Raw genomic sequence first — 25,620 nt, forward strand, 5'->3', positions numbered from 1 at the left:
ATGACCTTCAAAGAACGGGTGAAGTTTGTAAATCTCCATTAAAAATGCTCAGTTGGCTATAAATTTCATTAATCAAGCGTCTGAACTTCACGAATTTCTTACTTACAATTCCCAATAATCCGTGGATTTCATAGCTATTTTTGCTGAACAAAATACGCAGACGGGCGCCCCAATTTGTCCGCCCCCTAAGGAGCAATTTCCTTTAAATTTTACCTTTACTTCGCCGGTTTGTTTGCAAAAAACATCGAATATGAAAGCTTTGAAAAACATAATTAACTAAGACTTGACCTTTCTTCGTTTATATTCAAAAATGTATTAAGAGTCAATCGTGATCAAATATCAATTTGTTACTCTGTATTACGGATTTTAAGGAAACAAAGGATCAATCGAGGATTTAATGGAACGCTTTGACCTATTTGAAATGACCTCGTTATTATGTTTTGTGTGAAATTATACCCAGAGCAAGAGAAAAAAATATTTTTAACGAGCTTTTCATAAGTCCAATGTAAATATCCAATGTACACTGAATATTGGAATTTTGATTTGGATTACACGTTCAATTTGTTCCAGTTTGTATTTTAATAATATGAACAAATTCGTTGTTTATACAGACTGAACTTAATAAGTAATCACTGTGGCTCTAAGTACCAACATAAACTAAGTACATACTTGTGCAAATTTATCAGGACTTAATGCTTTCTACCCTTTTACATAAGGTCAAATCTTGAATAAATAAAATTACTAACCAATAACCGACTAACTAACCTTCTTATGAAACTACAACAAACCCCACACAAACATAAACCAAAACATGCAACTTAAAAACAAAGCACTTTTAAAACGAGGAACTGTTTCCCTTTACTATCGGCGGATAAAATTAAACTTTCCGAGACAAAACCAGATAGCAGTAGACAATGCCAATATAGGAGTGAGACGGGACTTTGCCGAGAGTCCCAAGGCCCCAAACTTGTAAGATCTCAACGATACCAAACTGACTATTCCTACAGGACTATCGTCTAATGCAGTGTTTCTCAACCTGTGGTCTGAAGACCTCTGGGACCAGTGGGAGTCTACGAGTATGTGTCTCGGGGTCTGTCTTATCTTTGAATATTTGAAACAATTAACTATTACCAGCTTGTATTGTAATCGCTACGTCGTTAATTAGCACCAACATTATTATAGTATTTGTTTATTTGAAAAAATATTTTATCAGCATTAAATAAATTGTGTGCCTATCCTGAAATTCCTGTATTTACTGTTAAAATTGGGGGGAGCCTTGATAATATTAATTTCTAAGGGGTCCGTGGAATCACAAAGGTTTAGAACCACTGGTCTGAAGAAAAAAACGGATCAGTAATCAAACTTTACCAATGATTTTTTTTAGTTACGAAGTAATAAGTGTGGCTAAAGTTTTCGTGTAAAATATATTTATTAAGGTTGTAAGTTTTTATAAGAAAATATTTGTTTTGGCTGATCATAATGGGGTGAGAGGTTTGAACTTTGATACTTGTTTTTTACTTTTTCTGGTGTTTCTTTTTATGCTTATATAATGTTTGTTATAGAACGTGTATAAAAACCAAAATACTTCATATTACTTGCTGTTATGATTGGTAAAATTTTAATATAAATATTATTTTCAAGGAAACCTACTGTATGTTGACTCTCGTACTAACTCCGTTTACTGTCAAAGAAGGATATCTACTTCTATTAAATACGTAACAATATTATTATAATCATGTCATTAAACATGAAACATCCCCAAACTCAAAATTCCTTTCAGTAAAATTCACATTCGAATCCCAACATAAAACTCTTGTAATAATTATTTATTACAATAATTAGCTGAAATTAAGACATTAGGGTAATTGCAAAGGTATTTTCTGTGGAGTACCGTACAATTAATATTTCCTAATATGAGAGAGCGCGTCATTTAATTACCCCATAAACGATGGCATATGACGTCATAAGGCATGGTTACTGAAATATTTCATTACGAGATCCCTTTTGTTATATGCTAACTAATGTATATGAATGTTATTCAATGGTGAGAGCAATGAATAAGTATTATAAAACGAACAAAGCGAATATATTGTTTTATGAATAGCAGAAATCCGCAATATTTTCACATCTCGATGTTCGATCAGATTCAGCCAGAATCTGATCGAATTAATCGCCTTTATTGAATGCCGATAAAATAGTATGAGAAATTAAAAAGTACCACGTGCTAAATGCTCGAATTAAGGTAAATCTTATAAACCTCAAAATCTACAAGGTCTGTGGTGAAAGGACAATGGACAAAGGACAAACCACCCAGTCTGAACCTCCGACCGAACATTTTAAAATGTAATTCATAGCAGCACCAAAAAACCTACAAGCTGGCTTAAAAACATGATGTATCGAGTTCCCAATATCATTCCCTGCAGCAATCCACTTAAAAAATCATATGCAGCAAACATCAAGCTAATAACAACAGAACAAATATTTGCATTGCCACAATGTCGCATAGGATGCCATCAAAATTGCACAAAATTTCACAAGTTAAAAATACAAAGAGATATCTGTGGTCGCCGGCGGCGCGGGCAAATAAATCTTGTAAGATACAAGCGTCCTTGCACGGTCTAACTGAAAATCAACATTGGCCCGACCCTTGTTTGTCCATTAGCTTGCCGCTAACTGTGCAAATAAGAAAAGAATGGCTGACGGAGACGTTGACAGTGTTTTGTTACGACGCGGCGTCTCATGAAATTTTCTGCAATTAATACACGAACTTTTATTGTTATATTTTTAGGTTTATTACATGTGTTAAAAGACTTCTATACAGTATACTTAGTATTTTATCAAAAACAGCTACAATTTAATTTTTATTCCCGAAGTATCCTTGTTTGTTTGGTTTTAGCAATAGAAAATTAAACAAGTTTTAAATACTAGCAAGTAGTTAATGTAAATAGAGTTAGACGACATTGAAATGCAACCAAATCCTCCTTGATTGCCACAAAATTAAGAAAAGTCTATGTTAGACTTTTCTTAATTTTAATTTAATTTATGGATAGTAGTAATATGTCAATTTGATAGATTTTGATAATTTTGATTACAAGTTTTTTTAATGTATTTTGTATACTTATTTTTGCTAATTTTTGTTTTATTTTTATAAGATTTATACTGTAGTAAGTGCTACAATCTGGCCTCAAGTTATTCAGCAATATATAATCTAAAATCTTGGTTATTCAATAGTTATTATAATTACAGATAATGAGTGTCTTAAGGATACGTGATACTAGCAAATTAAAGCAGTTGCTCACAGAAGATGAACACAAAACTAGATACAGGACGACACCAATCATCACCACATTCTGTAAGTTTAACAAAAACTGCAATTGATAAAAACATAATTTTACCCACGTGACTTCATACTTATACGCCCTAAAATAATGCATAGGCTATAGAGCCCATATGTTTAACTCGTCATAAGCTGCCCAGTTTCATAAAAAAATGTGCAGTAATTTTGGCGTGATTGAGTAACAAACATCCATCTGAACATCCAATCTTGGGATCCAAATTATAAATATCTAGCTCGTGCCCGCGACTTTGTCTGCGTGAGAAGAGTTCCTGGGGTAAAAAGTATCATATGCGTATATCTAGGTTAAAAAATAATATAATTTGTGAACCAATTTACGGGCCTGTTCGCTATTTTATAATATTAGGAAAATTTACTTGCATTTTTAAAACCAACAGCAACTTTACTTTACAGATGACACACGACTAACAGAATACGATATCAAAAACTTCGTTGAAAATGGCCTCAGAATAGTTAGATTTAGAATGATACTTATTACACAAGACGATAGGATTAAATGGATCAAATTATTGGAGAAAGCGGCGGCTGCGTTCTGTGAGAAATACGATATCAACTATTGGCCTATTGCTCTTAGTATTGATATACCTAATGTTTGTATACAGTCTGGATTCCTCGATGAGGTAAAGAATAAAAATCTATCAAGTACAACTTGTTCTTAAAAAGCTAATAGATATAATATTTAGAAAGAAAAAATAATCGCCAGGCAACCCCTGACGCCTATGAAAAGATATATTAAAAAGTTGTGTCAGAAATTCGAATCAATTATTTCAACGGTGTAGTAAAAACATCATTATGAATCTATGCATGCCTAACATTGACTCCAGCTGAAGTTTAAGGCCTTCAGTTACCTTAGCATAACTAGACTCCTAAATCTCCCGCCGGTACTGACTCCTCTCTCATTTCAGAAGGATACCCTCGCCTAGCAGTGCAGAATTGAATAGTTACATTTATCATCATTTTTATTATAATTCCCAGGAAATAAAAGAACCCAGTGTCTTATTAAAAGAAGGTACCATCGTTAAAGTAACAAGTGATCCAAAGTACATCACTAAATGCAGTGCAAAAACGATTTTCATCAATGACCCATACACTTTACCCACTATTACACCGGGAACAGAGATTAATCTACAATTTGGAAGAACAGTACTAATATGTACTGAAGTGATTGATAAAAAGACTATCATGTGTAAAGTGACCGTTGGTGGAGAACTGAGTGATGTTGAAATAGTTTGTATACGTGGTGTTAAACTCCTGAGACCAGCTCTATCGAAGAAGGATCTAGAAATCATTGAATTTGCGAAAGAGTATAAGGTGCAGCAAGAATACTGTTATACACATACTCTCGTTTTATAAGCTAAATTCAACAATAGGTAGTTTAGTATTACTAAACTTTTCAATAGCCTTGAGTCGAGAGGCGTCAAGTTTAGCAAAACCTAGACGATAATTACTGTAGTCAGTAATCTTAGACTTTATATTTAAAGCTCGGTTCAAACTATAAAACGTGGAGCTATATTCTTACGTTTAATATATTATTAATTATCATTATTATGTTGCTATTTGTATATAGGTATGTATGTATGTATTTAAAAGTACATTTGTTAAGCAGTTAGCAGTTATCTGGTTACCATAGTAGGTACAAGCTTTGCTTAATTTGAAATCGGATAATCCTGTGTGATTTGTCTAGAGATAATTATATTATACTTAAATCGCTCAGCTTGTTATGTTTATTTTGGTTCCAGCTCGACATGGTTACAATAAACTCTATTCGTTATACAAAAACGCTTACTCGAATAAAGGAGATGTTTAAAGGACATCACATGCCGTTGTTCTTAAGTACTATATGCGAAGAAGAGGGCTTGGAGAATATTGACGATATTATTGCGGTAACACTACTATTTGGTTTTCAAAAGACTTATATCACTATAAAATATATTTTTTAGCACCACTCAGCAAGATCATAATTTAAGCTAGATTTCCCCTGAATTAACCAATTACTTAGTTGGTAAACGTCCATTTAAAAATCGTAAGCTATCTTACTGACAGCGAAACAATATAGTCCTATAAAGATAGAAAATGTGAGTGAAGTAGACACTGGTTTCAGTCTTTTGTTAAAACAAACAGTATTTCTGTTTCTGTGAGTTTACAAAAATATGTTTAAAAGATATTTATTTTAGGAATCAGATGGAGTGATCCTAGCAAGAGAATTTCTGGAAGCTTCTATAACCAACCCGAGCCAGTTACTCAAGATACAGATGCAGATTAGCGCCAAATGTAAAGCGGTAACGTCGATTTTTTGTTCTCCTATGTCTTCATAAATGATTTCTTAAAAACAGTAGAATTATCAAACTTGAAATTATCAAAATTCTCATTTTTCAATGGTACCGCAAAGAATATAAGAAGATAAAAAGAAGATAACTGGTAAAAAACTGTCACCATATTGTAAAACTAAAAACAGATGCTTCTTTTGGGATTTGATCTACCACTAACAATGGTTTAAGATAAAGAGGTGACCAAGACTATTGTTTCAGCGCGGCGTACCGTTCTACATATCAGGGAACATTCTAGAAAGAAGTATTTCAGTCGGCGAAGTCCTTGACCACGATTTAAACGACATCACTAATACAGTGCTTCAAGGATCCGGCTTCATGTTGAGAATGTATAATGATTCTCAAAATATAGGCCTTGCACTGGGCTTGTTGAACGAAATTTGTGGCAATGTAGAACCTGGGCTAATTGACTCGGCTGAATTTTGGAGGGTGTTTGAGGAGGTGTGTCGTTGTATTTTTCAAGTATTTTTTGTGACTGCCTTTGAATTGAATACTAATATGCATAACGGGTTTTATGTGCAGTGAAACTTTAAACGACGCGTTATTTGTTAACTGACGTTTTAACTGGGTTACGTCGGTCTTGATCGTAGGTAGACTGATGTGGCTGCTGAGATTTTCTTCGATTTCACCCACACAGTCATAATTTTCTTTGAACTTGTACCATCTTACTCTTAACTCTTGCACTTATTTTCGTTTTTGACCCCACTTTGTTGAAAATAGACCCACTCCACATAACTTCTTGTATTCATTGATCTAGTATCTCCTATGGGATCCCCATCTCCATCCCTATTCGCCATCTGCATTCAAGTATACTTTTCTTTTTTTTCTTGCACAGCTCAGGATCCCCGTGAACGCTGCAGAAGCCTGCGCACAAGCCTGTATTCTAACTGCAAAGGTCGCTAATTCAAGAGTGTTAGTAGTTCTCACTGTCACCGGCGGGACGGTACATCTACTGAACCATATGTCTGATAATTTTAACATGATTGCGGTTACTACTAAACCTGTTGTTGCAAGACGACTGCTACTTTATCCGGGAGTTATGCCTATTGTTTATGATAGTAAGTTTGTTTAAGTTTTACCTTTGTATTAAACTTCATGTGATAAATAATTTTCTGAATTAATTATAACTCAATTTTGTATTTAATTATAACGTCTTTTATCAATTTTGAATTCAGTATTAAACACGAAAATTCAGTGAAAACACTTCTTATTTTTGCATCAAGTACTTAAATGAAGACATAAAGTACAAAATAAGTAGATGGCAATTTGTTTCTTTTTGCTTATTTACCAAATACTAGGACACAATACAACATTTCAAGCAAATTTCTTAATGTTGCGATCGTTTCACTGTGTCAATAATGACGAAAGTTCTTAATCAAACTACTAATATACTTTGTTCGAAGTAGATAATATATTTGGTTTAAAAGCTGTACTCAAAAATGTGTTTAACAGTTTATATATATTTCTAGAACCATCGCTATCTCAATGGAATGTTGAAATGATGAGCCGTGTCCGCTACGCAGTGGATCATGCGGTTAAATTCAAGATCCTAAGATATGGAGATCAGTTTATCGTTTTAAGGAAAAGTAGTCCGTATAGTTCCTTTTGTGACCAAATGAGTGTTTTAAAGGTCGATGACGTGTTGTAAGTTATATCATACTATTATAATGTATTAAAAAAATATTGTTGGTACATAATTATATTATACGGTATTATAATAACACCTTCCGGAATTTATAATTTTGGTCCAATGTAAAGTTGCATAACAATAAAATTAAATGAAAAAATAATCAATCATATTTTGTTTCCAGGTCTGAATAAAATAAATTAGTTGGCGATTTAGCTGCCACACTATATTAGAATAACCAAGAAGGACGCTGTATTATATTGAATATTTATTTTGTAGTTATTTATTTTGTAAACGAATATTGTTTTGTAATTTACTTTTAACATTATATTAAGATGTCTATTAACTCGTTTTCTTGTAATGTAGCAAATCATTGCGGCTTTGCGATATGCCTGTTAGGGATTAAGAAAATATGTAATGATGTTATTCAAATTCGAAGTATCCTTTATTTGTAAACTTTGTACAAAGTATACGAAATAATCTTATAAATGTTTGGACGCTTCGGAAAAGCTGGTTACACGTCAGAAGAAACGGCAAGAAACTCGCGGCTTGCTGTTTTTGATTGCCAATATATTTCTAACAATTTCATATTTGTAAAATAAACTTACCCTCGGCTTCTGAGTACATTTAGCGATAGTTTATCTATTCAATAGCGTTTTTTTTATATGAGTTTTAATGCTATTGAATAGATAAACTACCGTTAAGTGTACCTCAGAAACCGGGGGTGAATCCTCTTTAGTACGTAGATCTTTAGGAATAAATAATAAAGAAATATTCCCCTGTCATATTATGGAAACGTCATTCCGACGTCAAAGTTTTTCTAAAACTACTTTACCTTAGATTTTTTATTTTGAGATTATCTTGAATATTTTATAAACATGCATGAATGTATGAATTATGATTTTACGCCGTGTAAGGAAATAAGTGACATCGGTGAACCATGTTTGTTTGAATTATATCGACCAAACTTGAACAGACGGTCGAGAATTATAGTCACTTTGGGTGAGTATGGTGATAATTGTAATATAAAAACAGGTCATAGATCTAGCTTGTTCTGAAGATATATAAGTTTAAAAATTTTGGAAATTTCGCAAGATTTTCATTCGTACTAAGTTAATTGCAGCGAGGTGTCCACTGTAGCCACTGCAACAAACTCGCACATGAACGGGAATTAATGTTGCAATACCTGTGGGCCAACTATAAAAACTATGCATAAAAAACATTATTCAGAATATCTTGCCTGCTTGTTACGGTTTCATCTTAAAAAATAATACAGTAGAAGAATGTACACTCGAAATCAAATACAGGCGATTTTTTTTCAAAAACCTGTACCTACGCGGTTGGAATGTAATACTGCTTTAGTATGTATCAACTAGTTCGTTCGAAAAATGATTTCAAAAATTATTACTCTTTTATATACAATGAATATTAGGTATGTTTTTTCATAATGCTACAGCGAATCCAGATGTGACACCAGTGGACATTCAAAAACTCATGGAATCTGGTATGAATGTGGTCCGGTTCTTAACATCGACATCTACAACCGAGGATAAAACGATAATGATCAGTAAAGTGGACAAGGCTGCAAGATTCTTAGCTAAAAAGTACGGTATGATGGAGTGGCCGTGTGCCACTTGCATTGAATTGAAGACTTGCATTGTCAAAACTGGAATTATTGAACAAGTACGTTTAAGTTTTATGTCTTAACCTGCGAATAGGCTAGTCTTAGTGCTGCTGTAGGTTACACATGCTTGCAAACCTGTTAACTTCGCAAGCTTAACTCGAAGGTATGTGTTAGAATAGAGTTCACCTAACATCAGTGCGATGGATAGCGTATGACCCCACTACCTCTTTATTGGAAAACCGATGCGCTAACTAGGTGGTCAAGTCGTTAAATATCACATTTATTCGTAATGGTAATTATTATTTACGATATTTCAATCTACTCGTATGCCTAACATTATAAACAGAGAAAGTAAGGTGTACTTTGATAGTTTTTATAATAAATAAAATAAACCGAAACCTTCTCCATTATATCAGGATTCAAATACCATATCAATAAAAGAAAACACAGAAGTAATATTGACCTACGACACAGCTGAGTACGATAGATGTAACGAACGACAGATATTCGTCGACAATCCGTACTTAACCAACGACGCTAAGGAAGGAATGGAGATATCTATCAAACAAGACGAAATAATTTTGAAAGTAAAGGAAGTCTGTGCGAAGACAGTCAGATGTGTTGTAGTTTTAGGAGGTAATTTAGGGAATATGGAGATTGTGACTATGAGGGGAGCGAGGCGAAGTCGTCCATTGCTGACCAAGAAAGACTTGGAGCTTGTCAAACTTGCTGTGGAGTATCAGGTAATTACGTAATCTATTTGAAACTGTTGCTATGATTGGTTGTTTTTTTTAGTTATTTGTCTTTCTGTCTTGTTGATTTCATTGGTTCTATGTACTCTTCGTAGAGGTACAATGTACATAGGTTTCAGTGTATGTTGGTTATGAATAAAAATAGGCACTAATCTTGTTACTCAGTTCGTAACTAAACGCACATTTTATACACTCTTAATACGCTCATAATATATTATGTTTGATGATCGTTAACGTCATGATGTTTGATGTTTATTGCAGGATTTATTTCAAAACTATTTCCATTGTTTATTTCAAAACCTTGCCTCATAACTGTTTGTTTTCTTTTTATGTACATTTTTTAATTAGGTGGACATGTTAGTTGTTAACTACGCTCGTCACGTAGACACTATCAAAAAGATAAAGAAGTACATTGGTAGAAATGTGAAGAGACCGTTCATTGTCTGTGGAATTAGCACTTTAGAAGGACTTGTTAATATTGAAGAGATGATTAAGGTAACATACAGGCGAATTTATATAGATAGAAAAACCTTTTTCCATTCCATTCTACTAAGCAGTGACGTCATTGCAGTGCATCTTGAAAGCTTAGTGTCAATAATACTGCCATAATAAATTAAAATATTTATATAAAAAGTAGAACTCTCAAAAGTAAATATTTGAAAATTAACATTAAAACTAAATATTACTACTTATTACAAGTTAATAAACTACATCGCATTCTTTTACTATTATTCTTAGGAAGCAGACGGAGTTTTGGTCTCTCGCGAGTTTCTCGCATATGAGTTGGAAAGAACACTAGCTAATCGTATGGGTCGAATCCAAAAATGGATTCTTGGGAAATGTCGCCAGGTAATAACCGATAATAACCAATGAAACAGTTGATCTTCTTGCCTTAGTTTAAGCAAATATAAATAGATAAGAAAAATGAAATATCTTTGATACATACGTACCTAATATCACGCCTATTGTACCCGAAAGTGCAGACAAAGGTGTATAAAATACACCGAAATTTCGGCGTTAAAGCTGTGGGCTACTATTAATCTGTACTATTATTACAAAAGTAACAAATGTATATATCTTGTCTATTATATTTTACCAAACTGCTTCACCAATTTCGATGAAAAATTTACCTGAGTAACAGATACCATACATACCCAAGGACATTTTTCGAAAATTGTTGGGACGGGCAATAATTGATACTAATAAATATTCTTTATTCCAGGTTGGGAAACCAGTATTTATATCTGGTCAAGTTTTCTTCGAAACCTTCAAATCTGGTACTTTGGAACATCAAGATATGCCAGATGTAGCCAATGCTATACTAGACGGAGCATCTGGCTTCGTTCTTAGAGCCCATGATGATATAGACGTACTCCTTACTGTTGTCAAGGGCCTGTCCGATCTCTGTAAAGAAATAGAACCGTTTGCTAATAACAAAATTGAGTTCCATCGGAAACTTAGTGAGGTTAGTATAACTAGATAATATTATTCTAAAAACTAAGTACCTTTAAGAAATCTTTGACAGTAAAAAACTGGCCACTTGAATATTTTATTAATCTATATTTTTTACCTATAGACCGAAATGCACCTATTATACTTTGCCCATATAAAAAAACTAATTTCTGTATGACTGAACTGAAATATTAATAACTAAAAATCTGTCTTTTTGTAAAGTGTAATTTTACCTAAAGCTTAAATATCACAGTCAGTCATAGCACAGTCGAAGCATTATAGTTCGACGGACTGAAAAATTTAGAGTATGTTCGAGTTTAATTGCCAATCTTGAAATTTTTCAGATAAAGAGTCCAGTAAACGCAGCGATGGGAGCCGTAATGTCTTGTGCATTACTCGCCAACGAGACACAAGCCCGCTTGATCATATGTCCAACAGTATCAGGCCGGACACTGTACTACTTGAACTGGCTTCGACCGTACTGCATGATTATTGCAGTTACCACCAAGATCAATACGTTCAGGACTCTCCAGATCTATAGAGGCGTATATCCAATTATTTATAAAGGTATATAAGGCTTTTTGTTATTTAGAATAACGTATATTTATACCATAAAATAATACAAATAGTGTACTTTAGAAAATTTGGTAAATGGGAATAATAAACTATCAGAATTACCAATTAGCTTAGAATCCTCAAGCTTTTTCTTCGCTTGGATCAGAAACATAGTACCCGAAAATACAGGATTTTGTTATAAAAATTGTAACATCACTTGCAAATATCCTTCGTTACATTTTCCTCTGTATTTCACATTACTCTGTTTAATGTTTGAAGAGCTCGTTTTATAAAAAAAACTTCCGTATTTTTAGCATCAAAGTTGTGACGTAAAAAATCAGTAAGCCATATTTTGGCATCATAGCGATAATATTTACCTCGCGGCACAATTTCACAGGAGACTGGCTTTCCTTTTTTCCAAATCTAATTTGCGAGTACGTTTGGCATCAGTGGCATACAGTTAGAGTAGGTCAGGGCACTGTTCATCTTCAAAAACATCGTGTTTTTGTTTGTTTATTTACGTTTTAAGGGCGCTTTTTTACCTTGTATCATTTACTGGTAAATTCTATTCAGACTGGATTCTATAAAAATGTTCACGGAAATAGCGGTAGCAAAAAATGTGTGCCGAATTTGAATGGGTATTTATTTATTAATATCTGGAAAGGACTTATTTATATATAAATGATGTGTCTTATTAAAACGTAAACATGCTCACTGCCAGGAGCGCATATCGGTCTGTAAACGATCAGTATTTAGAGCAGCGTATAGCTCGGATACTCTTTAGATGGGTGACCAATTATTGTTATATCAAACTAAGTGTCTCCATTCTTTAAAGGACACCTTAAAAGTTTGTACAGACTGTAGCTATCGTTTAGTCGTAAGTATTCAATAAGCTAGAACAACTAAAAATAAAGCAAAATATTTATCAGTGATTAATATCATTTTTAACCCAGGTCTGCCCCGTCGTACTTGGTACAAAAACATCAAAGGCCGCATTGACGTGGCTGTAGAATACGCCGTGGATAAGAACTGGCTGGTGTACGGAGACTTTTACATCACGTTAGAGAAGGGAGCTGAAGAGAGCTCCTTCTGTGATACTGTCAGGATTGGCAAAGTCACTGCTAAGAAGAAGGAGATTGTAACGTTAGTATATTTTATTTATAAATTCAATTCAATTTCCAGTCTAGAGTTGGTTAAACAACTAACAATCCTTAGAAATATTATGTTACTGGGTAATGTTGATGCAATAGCACTGCTCTTTACAAGGTCTTATACTGATAAGCCACTATTGTTAGAAATGTTATTTGCAATCGATGAAATGTTTGCAATACTGATAGATATATTCAGTAAAAGTGGTTTAAGTGTCGAATCTAACAGTTACGAAGAAGTAACGAGTTAGAAAACGTTATCACACACTTGGCCACAGCAATCATATTTCTACGTAGTTGAAACTAGCCTGAGTGTTTAATCGGCCACAACGTTGAGTGATGATAAGTGATGATGAGTGAAGTTTTTCTCCTTGTCTCTTTATATGTAATACCTTATGTCAGGGTTCTAATGCTCCTTCTATGCCAAATAATTATGTCAGGAATAATGTAATTATTTCTTTTTTACAGCTGTGATGACAATGTGAGTGTTAAAACAGTGGTCAATGACGTTGAGAAGTAATTTATTGTTATTGCTGTTATATTTTTAATATAGTTTTATTATTTTAACATGAATTTTTATTATTTAGAATAAGCATTTTTTTCTGCATGGTAACATTTCTTACGATACAAGTTTAATTTGAGTTATTCCGTCCAGTTATATCCAATTTTAAATTTTACTCACCATTGTTACTTATTAGACTAGCAAACATCTATAGTACATCCTCATTAGCTGTCCCACGAGAGCACAAGTACACGTTATAAGCTTGAGTAGACTTATATACTATACCTACGCGTTCATACGACACATGACTTATTTTCTAGAAAATCACACAAGCATCAATATTGCCTAATGCCCGCAAATAGGCCGAAGTGTAAACGCCCAAAAAATCGTACATTTCATGCTTTCCAAAAATATTGGGACAGCGAAAATACTCTTCATATTTCGCTACCTTTTCAATGGTCCAATATAAAGTGGAATACATTTGACTAGAATATATTTTCGCATCACGATTCGTGAATTTCATTGTAACACTGATGCGGGCCTCTGGGACACGGTGAGCTTGAACACAAAAGGTTTACGCATTAGGAGGACGAGAATTTCATAGATTGTGGTTCCCAAGAGAACTTAGTGCTATCAAGTATGTACGAAGCAGCAATTGGAGACCGCAAGGAATCGAGTACCCAGACAATGAGCTCAAAAATAATATTTTGAGCTGGATGTTGGTTGAGTATTATACTGTTTGCTTTGTTTTCCCTCCTTTAGTGTTTGTTCAAAACCAGTTCTCTCAAAGAATGTTATGCAATGTAACTTATTAACGTAGAAGTTTGAGATTAAATAAAAATATCCTCTTCCTGAAAGGGAGGGCATGACAACCTATAAGTAGCACTATCTATCAGCTAAATCCAATTTACTCTAAGATTTATAACTCTATGGGATAAGTTGATCTTTTTATAGAGGACTGAAATTAAATATCTTCTGAATTTAGTATCTTATACATACATGCTTCAAGATGATGCAAAGAATATGAGCAAACTAGATATTTTTATCCTACACATAACTATTAAGATATGTATACGAGCACGATGAACAAGAATATCTTCAAATCTGCAACATCCTGCCAATCAGTACCGGTGTCTCAAACAGCAGGAAAAACAGCTCGTGATCCCTCGCACAATTTAATGAATGGCTCTATCCTTACGCGGAAAACCACAACAAATTATACTTTACACCCTAAGATTTTCCTCTCCAAAACAAGCAACACTTGCCTATATTTACACGTTTATCTTGCTCCTCAATCCCTAATGGTTTCACCACAAATAAAACTCCGTTTTGTTTATCTACCTTGCCTTTATTTATTTTTGCCGTCGTTGTTCGCGACATCTGTGCTACTTGTTTATCATTGAGCTTACCTCCAATCGGGACTTGGTACAAATCCACCTGACTTTTGTAAACATTCTAATCCTCAGTTTCGCCGGCTAAAGGGATTTGGATTAGGGAAGATTAATCGTTTGTTGTAAATACTTAGGCATGTTTTGTTTGGTTGTGTTGTTTGTACGTAATTGAATCAAAATTACTTTTATAGATCTGTATCTTCAAGGTCATGATAAGCATTTTATTAAGTATGCCATTTCAATAAGGGGCAAGTGAGCCGCAAATCTTTTGCACGAACACGATCGTATTTGTTTCGAAATGGGAACTACATATAGAAATTATGAGTACGGTTTCCACAAGCACCGTGTTCGTACTGGCGAACTCACTCTCTTCTGGCCAAAGACTTTCAATTTCAGTACTTCAAAGGTACTAAGAGTAAAGGACTAATAACATTGACCTACGAGACTCCTTAGCAAGGTTGTCAAAACTATAAATAAATTCTTCTTGGAATTTTTCTTGTTTGACATAAATCAGAATAACATTTGCTGAGATTTACAGAATTCGTGTTAGCTTACATCTTATTTATATTTTTACTTAGTTTTATTTTGTGAATCATGACGTGGCCTACTTTATTCGATAAAAGACTGGATGAAGTAAGTATCATATATAGAGGTACTTAATAATATGTACATCTATAAATTTATTCAAATTATAAAACTACACGATACCGATATACCTTTTTTGTATTCAAGTACGATGCAATGGAATTACCCGGACAGCAGCTGGCTGCTAGTCATGCATACACGCCTTTAGATCATCTATTAAACTTGGATATCAAAGCTGCCCCCGGCTGCCAAAGACTCACAGGAATCATGGCATCAATGGGTAAGACAACACCCTTTAACTACATGTTAATAACTTCATGTAAAGTAAAATAGTAGTGCTTAATATAAAAAACCAGAACGGGCAAAAATATCATTCGTTTCTTCTGCATATGCTGCAGAATACTGACAGTAGGCACAAAAATGTTCAGATGATACTATGCATGGCACCATTTTGCAGGCCGATCTACCTACGACATAGAAGTAATGGAAAAGATGATGGAGGCTGGCATGAACATTGCCTTTCTTAACATGTCGTTTGGTCTTAGAGAAGAACACGTAGAAACCATCAAACTGCTCCGACAGGCTGCCAGGAACTACAGTGTTACTATGGCAAGGAACTACCCTCTGTCTATCGCTATACGTTTGTCAGGAAAGAAAATTAGGACGGGACGTATTGCTGAAGTAAGCAGTTGACTTTTAAAATGTCTGGTCAAAGTAGATGAATATCAAGCTTTGATAGCAAAGCTACATACCTTATTGATAATATTATTTGTTTTCATGCGGTTACCAGTACCAAATCGAAGGCAAAAATTATACTGCCTTATACTTATAATTTCTCTTCTCTTCTCTATAATTATACTTGAAATTGATCACTTGATCATTATTAACACTCGAAAATGGACTAATACGTAATATGTAGTCTATTCAGAAATTATAATGACCTCTGTCTATCGAACTACAATTTAATTATATTTAAATATGTTCCAGAGCTATGGCGAATCAGTCGAACTAAAAACCGGTGACGTAGTCAGGCTTACAACAGATGAAACCTACAGGGACAGATGTTCCACATACACAGTTTACGTCGACTTCATGTATCTATCCGAACAATTGAAGAAAGGAGACATGATACTACTAGACAATGAAACAGTCGAACTTAAAGTTGAAATGATATCGGCTACTACATTGACTTGTAAAATTGAAAGAGGAGGCTTTCTGGGATCGTTCAAAGATGTGTTCATACCAAATGTTGCGCTAGATATGCCTAATTATTCAGATAAAGATAAACTTGATATCGAAATGGCGGTGTCTAATCAGGTAAGCTTGAAATATAATATGGATATTGGTCAGTATGAGAAAACCAGCCTGAAAACGTACCGAAATTATATGAGCCGGGTTGTTGTCTAGTTCTAGTAATAAAAAATAGGTATTATATTAATTGTAAGTAACTTAATAATCAAGAATTAAAAGACGCCTTTGCAGATAGTCTGTTGCTTTTGGTAAGGACAATCAGTTACAATCAGTCTCAAATAAGTACATCTCATTTCAGGTGGACATGGTGATCGCATCATTTGTGAATACATCAGAAGGTCTCTTGGAACTGAGAAGTCTTCTCGGTGACAAAGGAAAGAAAATAGCAATAATTGCTAATATACAAACTGTACAGGGTTTTCGTAATTTTGACGCAATTCTTCAGGTTTGTGTTACCTTGATTTTAATTTGGTCACTTTTGAACAAAATCTGCTTACGATCGTTATGAGAATGGAAAATGCCCTTATTTTCGGTTGGTGTAGGAATTTCCCTTTCCCAGAAATACCTTTTTCACGTAGAATTGCCACACAAATGAGCATAATTTTCAGGTAACAGATGCCATCATGATAACTCGTCAAGAACTTGGATCAGATATTACACCAAAAAAGTTAGTGATCGCTCAAAAAAACATGATCGCGAGAGCTAACCGCGTACGTAAATATAAGTACATTATTTTCTTTTCCTTGAATTTTCTTTGGATATTACGTTCTTTGATAATTTCTTCTACTATAGAAAACCAAATGCAATTTGTCGTACATTCATAAACTGCTCAATTTTGAGCACTTTACTCAATATGCATCAAATCAGTACAGCGAATTCTAAATTGGTCTTTTATCCAGGCCAACATACCAGTCTGCATCAGCGGTCACCTTCTAAGCAGTATGAGGCAGAAACGCATCCCACTCCGAGCAGAACTGCTAGACGTTGCCAACTGTATCCTCGATGGAGCTGACGTACTCGTGCTCTGCCCTGAAACGGCTGTAGGCTATCACCCTGTGGAGACCATAGCATCCATGACTAATGCATGCAAAGAAGCTGAAGCTTGCATTTGGACGAAGCAAGTCTTCTCGGATTTTATTGATAAGGTTTAAATTTTGACTGTTAAATGTAGACGGAATATCATTTAAGTTTACAACTTGAAAAAAAGCTTATATGTTTTTGCTTAAAGATGAATAATTTTGTAAAGTTTTGTAATAAGGTAAATAATATTTAATTAACGTAGGTGTAAACATTACTTTGTCTATACAGACATGTCTTTTGCTCGTGTGGTAATAAATTAAAAACCTGGATGTATAACATACTTACAGCAACAGTAAACGAAAAACAGTGTTTACAAGAATGCAAAATCCCAACCCGCATTTCATGAACATGCCTTTGTAAGAGTACTTCAACTGTACACAACATTCTTCTTTCTTTTATAGACGGCATTACCATGTGATCAAGTAACGGGTGCAGCAATGGCAGGAGTATTAGCTTCTCAGCGAGTTATCGCCGCTGCTATCATAGTGGTCACTACGTCTGGTAAATCGGCTCAAGTTGTGGCCAAGTACCGACCTCGGTGTCCCATCATTGCGGTGACGAGGTATCCTCCGATTGCGAGACAATTGCATCTGTGGAGGGGCATTATACCGCTTATTTATGAAGGTATGGCTGACATTTTAAAATCTATCATTATAAAGGACGGATACGATGCATGTATTTTAAAACATCTATAACGCGAATGCTTATTGTGTATGTCTGTTCTTCAAACGCTGTTGTTGCCAAATTTAAATTAATACAAATGCCTCCTAACTAAGTAGGTATATAGTAATCGTTCTACGTAGATATGATTCGCTATTTGATGCTATGGTAATGACGACAACTTCTTATAGTATGCAACATGCTTCAAAAATTGTGTATTATACACACACTTGACCACTAGACATCAACTCCTACACAGTTGGCTGGTTTCAAAGAAACTGGCCGCCGTAGCCAAACCGGCCAGGATTATATTATCTCTTAAAAGAAAACTTTATCATTTAAGATTCCCCCGACATCGACTGGTCCCAAGACCTCGACAAACGCGTCAAGTTCTGCCTAACTTGGGCCATGGAGAAGGGATTCATCAGGGTCGGTGACCCCGTGGTGGTCGTGTCTGGTTGGAGACAAGGAACGGGCTACACGAACACTATGAGAATAATCTACGCTGAGCCTGACCCTGCTTACCAAGCAACTTGAAATGTATCTTGCAACCTCATAGCTAGTTTTATCCATAGTAGTTGATATACATAGATAGTAAAATTTCATACATTCATTGCAATTTTTCTATGAACTACAGTCGTAATTGATTAAATAGGACCTTACTGCTTTACTGTCTTACTTATGATCGCTGTATCAGCTCTGATTAGTTATACAGTGCTGTGTCACTTTCAATCAATTTTGAAGCCGTATTTGAGTGAAAAAGACAAAACACCATAACTAATCAAAGCTAACACTGCGTTTAGTAGTAAGACAGTTAGGTCATGGACGTGTTAACTTCAGTTAACGGCGTAGCTTTAACTAATTTAGCTCAGTCATTTTTATAAAATCGATTAATTAATTTTTTAAAGAGTTTTGTGGTTTAGTATTTGTAATTTTGTATTAATACATCCTTTGTTTAAAATAGCTTGTTTTTTCCTGTATTTTCAATACGACGTATTCAAAGCAGGGGCTCGTTTACGTAAACTAAAAATACTAGCAGAGAGAGGACATCCCTTGGAAATTCGGGGATGCTTAATTAAGCCCGGAGCAGGCCTAACCAGAGTCCTTAATCATGAGTAAAGCTTAGTACAGAAATAGGCACTGAATTTTATAGCGGTTTTTACGAGATTATTTTTGAATACTGATCGCTTTTAGAATTGTTTATGTATTCTATGTGATAGCAATCGCAGGAGGAAACGGTAACTACCGCAAAGGTGCATACTGATGCCAATATCAGTTCATATATAAAACGAAGAGCACTTCGGAATCCATAGCACTTTGAAGCACTTTCATCAGGGATGCTTCTACGATCTTCATTTTAGAGCACTTTAAAATTTCAACGATCTAACGTTCGGTGTCTATCGAGAATTTTAAATTCACACTCAAACGTACCTTACTTTGAGTGGAAATCTATGGAGCGGCTCAAAGCTGCCGGTACGTTCGGGTGACGGAATGACGCCGGTGATCGGCATCAAAGGGTTAACTCCACTCTCTGGTCGACGAGGCAATTTGCAGAGCTCTCTGAGGTGCCCAAATTGAATTTATGTAACCTCGCCTTCACACTATCAACATACCGATCAAGAATTCGCCACACTTGCTCGCCTTTTAATGGAACCTTCACCTAAGTGGAGCTAATGTATCTCAAGAAATTAGTAAGACATACCTAAGAGGGTGTATCTTGGCTCTAGATTGATTAAATTATAAACCTGTTTGTGGTTTCAAGTAATAAAGGTACATCAGGCGTAGCTAAATAAGGTTACGCGAACGAAAAGGTCCTTGATGATTAACACAAATACATACGTACACTATTTTTTCTCAAACAATAATTACTTTATTTTTCAACCCTCCGTAATCAATAATGACCATAGTTCTTTATACACGTAGTACTGTAATTCGGTTAACGATGGGACTCAGACAGTTACGATGCTTCGACTAGCCGGCCGGAGATCATTCATTAACGGTGCTGGAATTTGAAAATCCAAGAGAGGCTTTTACTCGGTATAAACGTACGGTTACATTGTAACATACGTGTGGCTTATACACGTAGTTGTTTACTTAATTTACATATTACTAAAATATTATCTTCTATGTTTAATAAGTCACTTATATTATAAGGACTCAATAAGTGGCGAAAGCACAATGACTATAATAACTGCGTAACTGAGTCGCTTTGAAATTGACCGTAATGATATTTTTACGACCATCTAACTTCATTACATAAAATAAATTATAACAGTTTCACAGATACACTATTTCAGTTTGTATACACGTAACTTACTGTAAACACAGACAACATTGGATAAACTTGTCAATTTTGAAAACATTTTACCAAAGTCTCTATCAGCTACATATACCGCAAGCGCCTCAACTTTGTAAGACAAAATAAAATTTTATTGTTCATAATAAAATATAAGTAATATTACATGTGCCATCAATTTGTTCGGTCACCGGCAGAGCCGTAAGTACGTCGTTACAGGGAGATCGGCCAATATTGCCGTAATGCCGTATTGCCATCCGACGGCCACACATAAGCCGCGACTAACAGCAAAAGCTAGCAAAAGGTATCGCGTTCCGACGCGGTTTACGACTTTGCTTCTAAATTCTCTTTGGGTTTTCCTTTTGTTTTTGTATTGTTTGTGTTGGGTTAATCGGTTTTGATTGATGGGTTGGTTGGACATTTTTGTGCAGTTGTTGATACTTTGGGGCACGTAAGGGGCTAATAAAATAAAGGAGTTGATACTTGGTGATGAGTGACAAATGCTACATGGACAAATAAGAGAGAAAGCAATAAGATTAATATTAAATCCGTCTTAAGATTTGTGTATTTTATCAAAGTACCCCATTTTGAAGTTTTAGACTATGAACTTAATTTTAAGACGACTCGTAAAAAGACCTTACTCAGTGATGCGATCAAAAATGAGCTTTAATATAAAACTTAAACCAAAGAAGAAAAATATATGATGTTAATGCTATCCAAACTAACCATTAAAAAATACTCGTTTAAAAATCCAAAGTTAAACTAATCCAAAAAGGTATTTTCTACAAAATTTCTTCTAATTCTCTAAAGTTTGCCAATAGCGAGCAACAGATGGCGCTTGACCTTCCGAACAATAGGAGTGGAAAGGTCAATGATCGCAGTCCACCGTCTGTAACGGATGCAATTACACCCTTTACAACGAGATGCGACGCTGGACGGACTATTGTCAAAGCTTTAGGTACAGGCCAATTTGCACAGAAAGGTATTGCCAGTGTCCAATTTAATGTGAACGCTTTGTGTGTGATTTTCAAAGATATTGATATTGTTAATGCAATTCTTGGACTGATGTGACGTACCAAAGTTTATATGCCAATGTAGTTATTTTATTTTTATGACTTACAGGATGATACTTTCACTTCTATTAATATAGTTTGATTATATGAAAAGATTGTGTGTCAACTGCATTCTCTCTCGCTCTCTCTCTTTACGAATATCGAAGTTCTAGAAAAAAATACGTTGGAATGAATAAACAAATTAAAAAATAATTGACATTAAACAACTCTATTTATTTTTACACTCTCATAAGTGTTCAAATTATAGGAATCTTTACTCTAACTAAAGGGATTATTCCTGTTCTCTCAGCTCGATATACAAGGACACTAATCAGGCCGCTTTGGGAAACTTCATATTAGCTTTAAGCCGCTTTAGTGTAAGCACTTGCAACTAACAAAGAACACTGTCCTCGTGGAAATTAACTAGAATATACTCGGAATTATCGTTGTTTTACTTTTGATACTTAGAACAAAAGGAAAAACAAAAGTTTTAGTCGTTCTCAGGCTTTCTGTAGTAAGCTTTTGTAAGCCGACTGGACGGCCAATTATAGAAATCGGTAGCCTAGAATTTTTGCTGCCTGATCTTTTCATAGAATGTAGGTTTACTCAAGATAATGTTTACTTTGTAGCTTTATTATTGCTAATAACGATGCAGGGCTAATTTGAACGAGCATAAGTTATGTTACTAAACGTACATGGGTAAATAAACGCATAGCATTTTTGCATATGAGTTGGCAGAAAAGAAAATTTATTATAAATGTTAATTTAAAATATTATAAATGTAATCTATAGGAAGTAGATAACCAAATTTGTGTTATCATAAACCACCATTGTTCAAAATAATAATTTTGTAAAATTTCATACAAAAAAATTAAAGAAAAAGAGTTCTAAAAAAGCCAGATAACGACAGCAATTGAAAACGATTTGGGAATGTCTATGGATGAATCAAGAAAGACTATTAAAATTTCTTTTGTAGCGTCGAGCAAGCGAGGTTACTCATAAAGAAATAACAGGCGAACAAAAAAGCAAGATACGAAATAAAAATTCCGGTAATAAAGGTGGGGAATAGCACTTTTGGAGGCATCAAGTCGAGATGGGCGGCTAAATTGTAATGTTTACAAGTTAAATTAGATGAGGGCTGTGGAGTTATTCATAATGGAGGTTCACCTTTTTGCCGCGAGGTGTCCGCACAAAGATTACGCACAATTTGTTCGGCCTGAGTGTTCGTGGTCTACAAGTCAGCCCCCACCTCGCTATTTGTGTACGTAATTTGATTTTCGTTGTCGGAGCCTAGCGGAATTAGAAATAACTGTGTTTACTTCGGCCACGTTTGTCCTTGTACATTCTTTATTAGTAAGTCGTTTTGTTTTTAATTAATAGAAATGTTTAATGTACTTCAAATAAACGCTACTTATAACTACTTTATTTAAATTTGTAATTAGATCTACACTTCGAGAATTTACTTTATGAGTACTCAAAGCAAATTTAACTTCAAGATATATTTTAAATGTTATGCTTGTATAAGGAAAAACTAATCAATTTGTAATTTATATTAGTTGATAGGTCGAGATTTACAGATAAGAAAAATAGTACATATACAGACCAATATTGATAAACTCAATTATTAAAGCAAACTTATTCAAACGAAACGCACCATAAATTACACTAATTCATCAAACGGTAGCTTCACTAAACCTGTGTTTACATAATAATGCTCAGCGGAACTAAGACAATGCTTAAGACATCCTGTTACTTGAATAATTCTGAACACCTAAACAGCAATCAGGCTATGTGAATAATTACTAAATATCCTTAGCATTTCTGCTCAAAGGGAACGCGGTAATGATTGCATTCGCTTCAACAGACTACTAAACCAAGACAATGTAATTAATTAACAGATTAATAATAAGTTCTTGTAGTCAAATGTTCTTGAGGTCAAGTTTTAATATAAATTAACGGGTACTTGTTTAATGATATGCTTTGCGTCCACGTTAATTAAATTTCTATGAATGACACTTCTCTTTTCTATTACTTTTTATATATTTACCTTTCAATAGAAAATAATCGCTATTTGAATAATTACATCAATGAAAAAAGTGTTCACACTGTGCTCTTAAAATTCACTTTTTCATACAAAAGTTAAAAGTTCTTCAAAAGCCTTTCCAGCAATAAACTCCACTTGCTCGAGTCATCAAAACATTAATCTGTGACGCCGAAAATAAGTACATACTTTGTCACCAACAAAGCATGAAAAATTACTCTAATTACACGCGCCCATTGTCATGTTAAAATAATTACCATATTTTTAACAGGTCCACTGAATCCTTTCTCCAAGGTTATAACCAGTTCCATCCAGTTTATGAGCAAACCGAGTGCGCAATATTAGGCAACCTTAGTCACGTAGTCTACCTAACGGTAGCCCACAGGACAAATTATACGACCTACGGAACCACAAGGAAAATTCAACTTTATATACTCAGTATAAAGTTCTTTTCAGGTTAATGGAGAAGCTTTTACGGTATAGTACACTATCATATTAGTGTTGTTTCACTTACACCAAACGACTTGGAGATATTTAAAGTTTCATGCGGTTGACGTCATGCGTTCAAATATTTGAGTTGCCAAGCTGAGAAAATTAGTCAAGGGAAATTATTTCTGTACAGCAATTACAAACGTGCTTTATATAATTTCCCAGTTGGTTCCCAAGCATTTTCTCGCGAATATTCTTCATCTAATAACCCCGTACAACTAGATTTTGAATTAAATTGTAGCAGTTAATTATTGTGCTCGGAAAATTGTCTTGTAATTGTTCTGTGAGATTTAAATTGAATTTTACTGTTGACAGTACTTTATGTTTTATGGCCAATCTTGTGAAGATATATTTAATTATAACTTGGATTACCTAATATAAAACTATGATATTTGCACGCCTTTTGCGAATACTTCATGAGACTTGTATTAACTTGATGTTATACTTTCATCTATACATGTTTTATTGAAGCACTCCCTTCAATTATTGAAAGAGCTGTAAGGAAAACCTTGAACATAAAAAGAGATCCGTAACAATAATTTATCAGTACTAGTATTAATTTCATCACTCTTATTTTTGTTGTGAATTCCGGAAAGAACCACAAAGTATTTTATGGCAGTCGCGATTCCAGTCAATGGATGGCAAAGAACCTAGATTTAATTTTCAAGCTTAATTTATAATTTAAACCTAAAACTAACACAATAAACTACTCTAAACTGAGATGACCCGTTGACAAGAGCAATGTGTTGATTGCATTGGCGATGCAATCATTAGTTGTTCCTTTGTCGCGTTGGTGTGTAGGCGTCGCGCGTAGTACTAACGAGGTTACAGTGGCCATGTCGCTGCTACCTTACATGGAGATTTTACTAATGAATCTTTAGCTTTTAGGACAATTTCTTATATATAAATGTCGGGTAGCCTACCTGATAGATAGGGAAGGCGTATGAATACATTAGGTTAGACCGGGGTTGAATTAATAAATCATTTACTTTTGAGTGGGGGGACGGAAGATAAAGAGAAAATAGCTATATTCAACAAATTTTAGTACTTAATAGCTTTTAGTAATAATTTAAGAAACTTTCAAAAACTTTCACTTCCTAAAAAAATAATTAAAAATAGATCTTTATTGATTCCAAAATTAAAAAGCAAGTCAGATCTATCTGCTTCACAAAAACTACATTTTTTGCATATTATTATCCCTATCTTTCTAAACAAGAAGAGATTTTCAAACTAAACATGAGTTGACCAGATATTTAGTATTCATTAACTAAAGCTACGACACTTTATAAACACATATTTTATCATAACATCTGAGAACGGTACAAAAATAGTGAGTAAGCGAAAATATTTTTAATACGGCACCACAAGCTCCTTACATTTTATGTAAAACATCATCTATTCAGGGCAGAAACCCAGGAAATTGAATAAAATTT

The 25,620-nt window shown here is 34.4% G+C and overlaps 3 protein-coding genes across 3 annotated transcripts; all 3 read left to right on the forward strand.

Annotated features, from left to right (window-relative positions):
- Positions 1 to 3,249: 3,249 nt before the first annotated feature.
- Positions 3,250 to 7,503, forward strand: LOC142973828 (uncharacterized). The gene is made up of 9 exons (XM_076115851.1): positions 3,250 to 3,352; positions 3,749 to 3,975; positions 4,331 to 4,666; positions 5,095 to 5,238; positions 5,530 to 5,634; positions 5,884 to 6,123; positions 6,518 to 6,740; positions 7,152 to 7,326; positions 7,494 to 7,503. The coding sequence occupies exons 1-9, from the start codon at positions 3,250 to 3,252 to the stop codon at positions 7,501 to 7,503; spliced, it is 1,563 nt and encodes a 520-aa protein (XP_075971966.1).
- Positions 7,504 to 8,187: 684 nt separating this feature from the next.
- LOC142973829 (pyruvate kinase-like) lies at positions 8,188 to 13,360 on the forward strand. Its single transcript, XM_076115852.1, has 9 exons — positions 8,188 to 8,311; positions 8,766 to 8,992; positions 9,350 to 9,676; positions 10,034 to 10,180; positions 10,424 to 10,534; positions 10,908 to 11,150; positions 11,482 to 11,704; positions 12,646 to 12,835; positions 13,309 to 13,360. Exons 1-9 carry the CDS (start codon positions 8,188 to 8,190, stop codon positions 13,358 to 13,360), a joined length of 1,644 nt encoding a protein of 547 aa, XP_075971967.1.
- Positions 13,361 to 15,327: 1,967 nt separating this feature from the next.
- Positions 15,328 to 18,846, forward strand: LOC142973830 (pyruvate kinase-like). Its single transcript, XM_076115853.1, has 9 exons — positions 15,328 to 15,366; positions 15,466 to 15,598; positions 15,776 to 15,999; positions 16,306 to 16,635; positions 16,868 to 17,014; positions 17,178 to 17,279; positions 17,469 to 17,714; positions 18,051 to 18,273; positions 18,653 to 18,846. The coding sequence occupies exons 1-9, from the start codon at positions 15,328 to 15,330 to the stop codon at positions 18,844 to 18,846; spliced, it is 1,638 nt and encodes a 545-aa protein (XP_075971968.1).
- The last annotated feature ends 6,774 nt before the right edge of the window (positions 18,847 to 25,620 follow it).

The sequence above is a fragment of the Anticarsia gemmatalis genome, chromosome 6 (assembly GCF_050436995.1).
Source record: "Anticarsia gemmatalis isolate Benzon Research Colony breed Stoneville strain chromosome 6, ilAntGemm2 primary, whole genome shotgun sequence".
Lineage (NCBI taxonomy): Eukaryota > Metazoa > Arthropoda > Insecta > Lepidoptera > Erebidae > Anticarsia > Anticarsia gemmatalis.

Coding starts and splice junctions, on each gene's coding strand:
- LOC142973828 (XM_076115851.1), top strand. CDS start 3,250: ATGAGTGTCTTAAGGATACGTGATACTAGCAAATTAAAGCAGTTGCTC. Junction 3,353..3,748: donor ACCAATCATCACCACATTCT/GTAAGTTTAACA, acceptor TTTACTTTACAG/ATGACACACGACTAACAGAA. Junction 6,124..6,517: donor TTTGGAGGGTGTTTGAGGAG/GTGTGTCGTTGT, acceptor TTTCTTGCACAG/CTCAGGATCCCCGTGAACGC.
- LOC142973829 (XM_076115852.1), top strand. CDS start 8,188: ATGCATGAATGTATGAATTATGATTTTACGCCGTGTAAGGAAATAAGT. Junction 10,535..10,907: donor TTCTTGGGAAATGTCGCCAG/GTAATAACCGAT, acceptor TCTTTATTCCAG/GTTGGGAAACCAGTATTTAT. Junction 11,151..11,481: donor TCCATCGGAAACTTAGTGAG/GTTAGTATAACT, acceptor GAAATTTTTCAG/ATAAAGAGTCCAGTAAACGC.
- LOC142973830 (XM_076115853.1), top strand. CDS start 15,328: ATGACGTGGCCTACTTTATTCGATAAAAGACTGGATGAA. Junction 15,599..15,775: donor AGGAATCATGGCATCAATGG/GTAAGACAACAC, acceptor ACCATTTTGCAG/GCCGATCTACCTACGACATA. Junction 16,636..16,867: donor AAATGGCGGTGTCTAATCAG/GTAAGCTTGAAA, acceptor ATCTCATTTCAG/GTGGACATGGTGATCGCATC.